This window comes from Helobdella robusta (genome assembly GCF_000326865.2).
Source record: "Helobdella robusta unplaced genomic scaffold HELROscaffold_20, whole genome shotgun sequence".
Classification (NCBI taxonomy): Eukaryota; Metazoa; Annelida; class Clitellata; order Rhynchobdellida; family Glossiphoniidae; genus Helobdella; species Helobdella robusta.
In genome coordinates, this window is record NW_008704084.1 from 2,615,933 (window position 1) to 2,625,803 (window position 9,871).

Sequence of the window (9,871 nt, forward strand, 5' to 3'; positions counted from 1 at the left end):
TCTCATTTTTCTCAGGTTGAATAATGCCGAAAACGCTAAGATCTTTATAAATAATTGTATTTATAATAGTCTAAACCCAAAATATGCATTAATAATATACATTCCAGTCGATCATTGTATTATTTATGCGTATAATATATATTTGCATTATTTATGCATCAATAATATATATGTGCACGTGTAGTATTGATATTATACTACCGACATATATAGTAGTAATGTAGTATACAACTAACATATATGTATATAAAGCTTTTAACTCTTGCTTGTCTAGTTGCTCGTGCCCCTTTCTTTTTTCATATTTCTCCATATGTTGTTCTCTTGCACTAGCTACCTATAAAATATAGAATAATTTTTAAAATTTGCACACTTGTGTATAAGTCTCAATCTAAATTATTTCCTAAGTACTTATCAGATATATTAATTGAACCTAAATTAATTGAGTCCCGGTTTACGATCGTCTTCTTGTTCTCACTTCTACTTATATCGTGTTAAACACTCTTCTGCTAAATCTGCATTCGCTTTTTCTGGCCCTTTTCTCTGGAACTCACTACCTACTTTTTCTCCATCATTTACAAAGTTCAGAGTGGATCTCATGACTCATCTGTTTGCAAAATTCATTTAGGAGCGCAGTTAAACATAGCAGAAATAGCGCTTTATAAGCTTATTGATTGATTGATTGATTGATTGATTGATTGATTGATTGATTGATTGATTGATTGATTGATTGATTGATTGATTGATTGATTGATTGATTGATTGATTGATTGATTGATTGATTGATTGATTGATTGATTGATTGATTGATTGATTGATTGATTGATTGATTGATTGATTGATTGATTGATTGATTGATTGATTGATTGATTGATTGATTGATTGATTGATTGATTGATTGATTGATTGATTGATTGATTGATTGATTGATTGATTGATTGATTGATTGATTGATTGATTGATTGATTGATTGATTGATTGATTGATTGATTGATTGATTGATTGATTGATTGATTGATTGATTGATTGATTGATTGATTGATTGATTGATTGATTGATTATGTATAACTACTGACGACGTTTGCCGTTAAATCTACGGATATATATAATATCTCTATCTTTTTATATCCATGGTTAAATCTAATAGTGATATAAGTTATGTGTACAATATCTAAATATTTATATTTTTACTTTAAAGGCTCAGGTTCTATTTTATTGATATTGACAAGCAAGTATCGGGGTCAGAGGTCTTGCCGAAGTCAGAGCCGGATTTTAACCATGGATCATGTTATGGATATTATATCATGTATGCAAATCTTCCACTTTTCCTTTTTCATTGCTATCTCTAATATGCTAATATCTAGGTCAAGTTATTTTTTTTTGCGGTAAAATCTTTAGTTTCTCCAAGTCATGTAAATAAAAGATCTGTCGTGTATCCATGCGCTGGTTGATCGATTCGAAAAATGATCGAAGTCATCGACTTCTACTGGAAGAGAGAGAATGATAAAATATTGATCATCGACGACATTCGCTGTGAATCAAGTGACTCGGAGGATGTCATATGCGTAAGTTATATTTTCATTTATTTTTAATTAAAGTTTTTTAATTATTGAATTTAATTATTTCAGTAATCTTTTTCATGATGTGAAATGTTACTATCTACTACTACTACTACAACTACCGTAGTTATATTTCTTTTGTATGTATGTATTGTATTATATTATAATTATATGACATTGACATGTCATATAGATATAGTATATCTGATATACTATAGTATTATTATATTATAAATAAATTATATTGTAATATGTTGAAGTTTGTTGTTTGTAAACCCTATAAAAGTATAAATTGAAAAACATGAAAATTATCACCGCAGTTATTTTATAGCATTTCAGACTTTCACTATTTTCCCCACTCTATTCATGCATTCAAGACTTATTATATTATGGTTTTTGCTCTTAAATGGATTTTATTTTATTCATATTATTTAAATTCAGAAAAAAAAATTATTAAAAAAAGCATTTTTGGGAACAGATTTAGATAAGGAAAAGCGTGGTGGCATAGCTAGACTGTGAGGGGCCCTGGTTTAAAGAATTAGAGTGGGCTCCTATGTTGTACATATTCAATTGGAAAAAAATTAAAGGAATATATAAATATATGTGTGTGTGCGTGTGTGAGTGTATATGTGTGTGTGTATTTTTAAAGGTTATTTACATTGATAATAAACATGACATTATTGGTTTGAAACATTTCGATTATAAAAAAATGCAACTAAAACAGATTTTTATTTTTTGTTAAATTATTGTCAACATTTGCAGTTTAGTGCATCCTTTTGTGACATTGTAGTGGATTGGCAAATGTTTCTAAAACTGAAGTGAACTTAATTTAGAACAGTTATCCATATAAATAACAAAGATTATATTAATGTTTCATCAAAGGTATTAAATTAATAATTAGGTATTAATTTTATGCAGAATTGTGTTTTTTTTTTCATTTTTCGGGGGCCCTGGTTCACGAACCTGCTCAACCTGTGGTCCCTACATCACCGGAAAAGAACCAAAACAAGCAAGACAAACAAAGCTTTCTAAATAGAATAAAATTAAAATTTCTATTATTATGTCTTGTTTTGAGTTCAAGAAATATTTTGTAGTTGAACAAACTGAAATTATTTTTCAAATTTAAAAATCTTTTCTTGTCATGATTTAAGTTTTATTTTTATTTTATCAGAACAGATTATACGAATACTTCAGTAAGCATGTTCTTGTATATGATCTTACAGTTTTTAAATCTTCATACAGTGTAAATCAAACAGAAAGTTATTCATCCATGGAAGGTTAATTAAATTATATTTAAAATAATAATCTTGTGATTCTATAAATTCTAAGTGAACTAATAACTTAACATCTGCATTGTGCATGTGTGTGCATGTGACTTGCTTCAATAAATTCTGAAACTAACAAAACTGTATTGGCATTTTATAGATAACCAAGCCGTTAAATTAGTGTACATCATACATATGTGAAAGTATATATGTATGTATATTTATATCATTTATGCACTTACTGAGACCATGCAAGTTAGTAATAACATCTGGTCTTCCAAAAATATACTTCCAAAAATCGGCATTTTTTGATACTACATTCATTAATCAAAACATTTCAAAAGATATTATTTCATTTTTTTAACCAGGTAATTTCTATAACTATTATGCAATGTTGAAACTGTACTCTAAAGAAGGCGCAACAAAAATTTTACAAAGGAACAATTATTTTGATGGTCAACTATTAAAGGTACATGGGAGATGGAGACTGAATAAAATGTTTTTTTTATGTTTGAGCAGTCTGGAAATACGAGATAAAAAAAATTTCCATGTGTAACTGCTGCACCTCTAATTAAAGCCTTATCATCACAAATTGTTTGGCTGTGTAGGTGAAACATTCCAACAAGCAAGATGTCAGTCTTCCAAAAATATTTTATTATAAAAAGTGTTTTGAACTTGCAAACTACTTACTCGGGTTCAATGGTTGGTCTCTGGGTCTTTCAAAGGTTCAACTCACTCAAATTTAAATTTTTCAAAATCTTGAACAAGATACATAATTGATTAAGTTTGAAGAAGTGCCAGACTCACAAAAAGAAGATGATGCCGTAACGCACCTGAACATTCTGTGCACAGTCAAATTAAAATTTACACCTGTTGGAAAGGAATGTTGTGGAAAAGGCACAGCCAGTGACACCTATGCGTCAAATGGTGATTAATTATATCAGAGAATATGCCTCATATTTTTTACTTTTGTTTTTATTTTATGTTTAAAGTTCACGAAGAAAAAAGTGTTGCTTTCAACAAATGTAAGAAAAGAGCGTATGCAAATGCAGTTGAAGATGCTTTCTCAAAAGTTCTTTTGGTTGTCTTGGACAATGGAAAAGTTCATATTGAAATAATCGAACGGTCGCCCGTCATTTCTGATGAGGAAAAATGTAGCTACCTTCACGTTAGCTATTTTTTTATTTTATCATTATATACCCTATCCTTTATAATCCCAAACTTATACATTTCCTTTTTAAGATGCAAATTAAAATTATTTTCACATTACTTTATCAATATTTGTATTTTTTTTTAATTTTTATAAAAAAATGGGGAAAAGGTTCAAAATTTGTTATTTGATTATAATGAATTAAAATAAATGTTAGAATTAGGTTACCGTCCTGTTTAGTTAAATCTGTAATATTAAATGCTCTCCACTGACTTGTCAGGCCTGGCAAATTAAACTTTCCATGTTTGATTTACTATGTGGGAAATAATGACTCACTGATTTTCAAAAAATTGAAGACATGGCCACATGATGTCGCTAACAACGTTTTCCAATGTTTTTAAGCTCGAAAATTATATTACAAACGTCTTTCTATGGTGCTCACAGTTAGTTCAATTCAGGTAAACAACTTTCCCTTATTAGGTGGGCAGTTGAAAACAGAAAATATTTTTATACTAACAGTAAAAGAACTCAATTACCATTAGAATCAACTGTCTAACGTGCTAACTATCCCGCAATATCAAATGTCGTTTATATTGTTGAGTCGGTAGTTATATCGTAAATTTAATATTACAACAATAGATTTGACTGATGGCAAGTGAAACTTGTTCAAGGAAATATTCATTTCAATTATTGGTACATTATTCTGAACAGATTTTCAGTGAAAATTATAAAAAGTAACATATGGCATGCAGTTTGTTGCACGATGAATGTTTCAATAGGGAGGACTCTAATTAACTTTTTTAGACGATTAATATAATTTTTAATTTCAGGTTAACAGCGTGGATGTGTACGTAGACGATAACAGTGATGCCGCAGTCGATGCCGGCGACGATGGTGCACATGATATAACCGACATTTCCGTTTCAGAGCTTGCAATGAAATCTCAAAATGCATTTGTTCAAATTTAATATTGATTCTTCAATTGCTGATTATAGCAATTTTTTATGTAAATTCTACATGTTCGAAACTGAGATTATGTTTTAAAATTAGTTTGTGTCAACAATACCTAATTGTTAATTTGCGTTAAATTTGGTGTCTCCCAGGACAGTGAACGAACCTACTTCGATATTTCTCTTTATTTTATCATCTTAAAAGTTTTAAAATTGATTGATTGATATCAGTTTACACGCTTCTTGGTCATATTCATCAGGTGACACCGTATGTTCCAACGTTATACGAAACGTGATGGCACACTTGAAAAATTACTTTCGCATCTCATTGTGGAGGTCACCCACTGCCTCGCGCTTTTATCCTATCTCAATGGAAATCCAGTATCATTGACTCCATTCCAACAACAAAATATCCTAATTCACTCATTGAACATCGCCTCATCTTAATCCAATCTTCATCTGCGTAAAAATATAGTCAGAACATTCAACTACCGGTATCTCAGGCACTCACTAGCCAAACCTCATCTGCACAATCGATTCACGTTTCGCTTCATCGGGCCACCCACAGCTGTCATCTCGCTCCAATCATTTCGCTTTTTAAACTTATCAAACCAAAAATTCTTTGACTAAACATTTTTCAGCAACTTCCTAAAATCTCCAAATTTGGGCATTACAATTTAATAGGACCCCGGCTTATGAGGTGTTAAACTGCATTTAAAAAACGTTTTAATCAGTTTGGGTTGTATTTGTAATCAGTTATTGTATCATTCATTATTCTATATTTAAATGTTTGAAAAATATTAGGTAGGCCTAATATCGCACTGTTGGTGTGCACTGCGTTTTATTCGGAGTTATATAAAAAAAATTTGTGTTTGGAACATTAAATCCACTGAAAAATGTATAAATGCTGGCGAAGGTAGGATTATCAAAAGTTAGATTCAATCGATTTTTTCAAGTTTTTTTTCGCAGTAGCTTTTTTTCAAGTTAATGTTACTTACAATTGAAATCAACTCTTTCAAAGCAAAAAACGGTTAGCTAAAATAACGTTTGTAAGAAATATCCCGCCATTACTGTTTGATCGGACCCGAAACATTGATGCTATAGTGACTCGTCACTTTGGTCGCCTATAAATTCTACATTAAAAATTTGAGTCACCAAATAGAAGAATGATGACAAAGCTGAACTACTCGAGAATTTGTTTCTAAGTGGTGGGCCAATAATGCACCACGCTTCCCAATAACAGCTTAAATGACTCGAAAGTATCTCATTTCTGCTAGGTCTGCTCCTTATAGTTATACATTTTTGGTGAAGTTTAGTTATGTAAACAATCATGGAACAACTGTTATACGTGTGAATATAAAATAAAAAATGTATGGTACGTTCACTGAGCACGTAAATTCTTTTATTAACCGTGTAAATTGCATCAAATGAAAACCGCATGACATTTGAAATATTTTTTAATTGTAGACAGTATTTAAATACTAGTTTTGGCAAACATAGAATTTTGACAAATTATTTGCAAAGTATTTAAATACTCAACATTTGAGTATTTTTAATAACACTAAATACTAACTTTGGCTTTATTATCATTGTAGTTTAACGTCGATTTCAACTATTTGTTTTGATTATATTGATGTTTTATTCAAATCAAAACTCGGCACTCCTATCAGACGTTACCCTTGATTTTAAATTCACCCAATAAAACAATGAAATAAGCGAGACAGACTGCACTTATTTTGCTTCAGTTCGTTATGACATTTATACAGATGTGACATGGATAAGTTTTTGAATATTTGTTTTTTGTGGAGTAGAGTTGCGGCAAACTTTATTTCCGTTTTTGAAGTGCCTGGTCTCGTTTGCAAAGTTCAAATTGTGTCGACCGTTCTCTTGTCTGTATGGCAACGTACCATTGGAGTAACCATTAGAAACAGTTGTTTTGTTTGCTGTGAAGCATTTCAAGTCATCATTATATTTTGTATCATAATACTTAGGTTGGTTTGATTGGCATCGGAACTGTAGCGGTGTCGTTGAAGTCTTGTAATTTTGAATTTTAGAGTGATGTTTCATTGGGCTGGTCTCATATTTTTCAAACATATTTTCTGATAATTCACGCTTAGGAGGGTATTTTCTTTTTTCCACATATTTATCTCGATACTGCCACAATGGTTCCTGTGCAGGTTGACTGCTAATGTTTCTAGCTTCTTGACCGAGTAAAACTTTTGTGCTCAATTTATTTGGGCTGGAAACGGAATCAAGAAGATTAGAAATTTGTAGCTGTCTATTCGGTTCTGTGAATTTGTTTTGATGACCTACATTACGGTCAGAATATTGGTTATGAGCAACTTTATGTGATTTTTCAGATTCACTGCTTGAATTATCAAGTTGAAGTATCCAAATATTGCCGTCTGGACCCATTGACCATCGGCATTTATTTTTTACACTTCTGCTTGATGAGCATTTTTTTATTCCTTGTTGATGACGAAAGTTATGTGTTTCTTCCAAACTTTTTGAATGAATTTTAAGTTTTTGCTTCAATCCAGCATATTCGATGGGAGGCGTTATGGGTGGCGATTGCTTTGTGTCATCTATCACTTGTACCAATGTTATGATTTCCTCTTTTGAATCAGAATTGTGGCAAAATAGTTTTGGACTTTTCAAATATTCAGAATGTTTTGTTATAGAATTGAAACTGTTTGCTTTAAATGTTGGATTCATTTTGTATACGTCTTGTTGCCTCATACTCTGAACGCTGTATGTTACTTGTTCGTTTAGGGACCAGTCACATTTGAAATTGATCATATCTTTGGTTGATGTATCCGAGCAGCTTGCTGTTTCATTCAGGTTATTCGTTAAAGATCGACCATGAGACAATCGCCTGAATTAAAAATGTTGAGTTTTCGGTTTCATTTAATAAGTTAAAATTTTGAAAAACTGAACCAACCTTGCACCGTTAATAGATTTTTCCAAGTCCCTAATTTTTATGTAATATTCTTCGCTGTTAGAGCGTTGATTGGCAGGTCTGTATTGGTCTTTTTTCTTTCTCCTGGCTAAAGAAACAATAAGCAGGACAATAGCGAGTGCGTAGACGATGATAACACTGCATATGTAATATGCGGCACCTTTCGAGTCGTATGCGGATCTCGAATGTGACACATACGATCTGTTGGTCGAGTTGTTGGTTGTGGATTGCTCAAAATATGATTTTGTCGTTAAGTCTTTTAGCAGTTCAGAATTTAAATACGTAACTTCAAACTCGGTTGTATTAGTTATTTCACCAAATAAATTTAGTTCCAGAGTTGACAGTAAACTGCTTATGTTTTGAGATGAGAAATGTGTTTCGTTAAAGATAGCATTTTCTTTGGTGTATTGTATTGTTCCGTTGTCCTGTACAAGAGTTTCAAACGCCGTGTTGTTGTTCATCAAAGTGAACCTATACTTTTCTCGCGAGCTTTTAGACATCAAATTTATTTCTAAATGAAATATCAAAAATATTTTTAAACTGCGATATAGAAATACAAAAACTGAGTTATAACTTTGGTTAATTTTGTAATGTCCGGTGTATTTTTTAGACCAGTGAATAGCGTCATTGAAGATTTTGCCTGTATGTTGACGCTTGTTGAGGTCTGAAGCTGAAAACAGCTTTAAGTAGATGCAGCCACAATATCATTCATGATTTGATTTTCAATAATATTTTGCAGCTAAAAATATTGTCATTGAATAATGTTTTTCTTATTTTATGAACAATTCAAAATTTTATATTATCATTTCGAGATATGAACACGCATTTCACAATTTTGAGTATCCATCTGAACTTCAGCTGTATAAATATTTCCGGACATCGATACCACAACAAAAATATCTCTGGCGCTCAGAACTAGGCATATATGTACAGTACATGCATACAGGCAGTATAGTACACGTGCATGCACATTCTTATTATATACGATATACGAACAGTATAAGTTGTATAGGTCAAGAATGCAACAAACGCTTATAGCGCGTACACAGGTATTTCAAGTGTACGTTTGCGCTTGCTACGACGGTTTATAAACACTGTTTTGTACGCTTATCATAATTTATTTTTAAAAAAAGTAAACTTTACCTTCCTTAAGTATGTACATTTTTTTTATTTATTAATAGTTGAAAAATCAAAGGAATATAAGATTTTCTAGACAGCATTTATATCAATAAGAACATGTTTCTCGTGTGTTTCCGTAGTTTCGATATACGTTTCCTTTTCAACTTCATCTTCTTCCTCCTCTTCCGAGCAATAGTTGTCTGTTAAAAAACGTACGCTATAATTTCATCATTTCAGTCAATCAATTATTTAATTTGTAATTATATATCCCAACTTCTAAAAATTCAACCAATAATAATTTCAAAACCTCGGTGTACACCATGCAAAGGCAAAATGGTGCGGTAAAGACCACTCAATCTTAATGGAACAACACGACAATTCTATAACTAGAAAAATCTTAAATAACACCAAAGCAGTATAACAAAGTATTTCAAGTTAAAGATACCTGAGTTTATAAAAAAAATATTAATCTATACAAATAAGTCATCAATGAACATCCGACAGAACAACACCAACATTTTCCCAACAAAGAAACATATATATGATTAACTGCAACATTGCATATATCTAAAAATTCAACAGAGGCGAACACAGAAGCGCTAAATTATATGACTACATTGAAGAGTGATTAATGCCGAGAATATGCTTATTTTGTAGTACTGTAATATTAATCTTGTTATCTTTATTTTATCTTGTAATTAAATTATAAACATAAAATAGTTAGTTTATAAATATAAATGCTGTAACCTTTAATAATAATTGTATACACAAATAAGACAGTCCCAACCCAATATTATTTATTTAATGATAAATTAGCTTATTTACGAAAAAATGTTGTAAATATTTGGTAGCGTTAAGTGACTTACAAACGT

The 9,871-nt window shown here is 31.0% G+C and overlaps 2 protein-coding genes across 2 annotated transcripts; one reads left to right on the forward strand and one right to left on the reverse strand.

The window, feature by feature from the left end:
• Positions 1–1,371: 1,371 nt before the first annotated feature.
• Positions 1,372–4,939, forward strand: HELRODRAFT_191375 (hypothetical protein; the record flags this gene model as incomplete). The annotated part of the gene is made up of 7 exons (XM_009018139.1): positions 1,372–1,562; positions 2,728–2,833; positions 3,190–3,290; positions 3,430–3,546; positions 3,607–3,748; positions 3,814–3,989; positions 4,802–4,939. Exons 1-7 carry the CDS (start codon positions 1,461–1,463, stop codon positions 4,937–4,939), a joined length of 882 nt encoding a protein of 293 aa, XP_009016387.1. The 5' UTR covers positions 1,372–1,460.
• A 1,740-nt stretch (positions 4,940–6,679) lies between these two features.
• HELRODRAFT_171423 (hypothetical protein) lies at positions 6,680–8,380 on the reverse strand (the record flags this gene model as incomplete). Its single annotated transcript, XM_009018140.1, has 2 exons — positions 6,680–7,796; positions 7,863–8,380. The coding sequence occupies 2 exons, from the start codon at positions 8,378–8,380 to the stop codon at positions 6,680–6,682; spliced, it is 1,635 nt and encodes a 544-aa protein (XP_009016388.1).
• Positions 8,381–9,871: the final 1,491 nt, after the last annotated feature.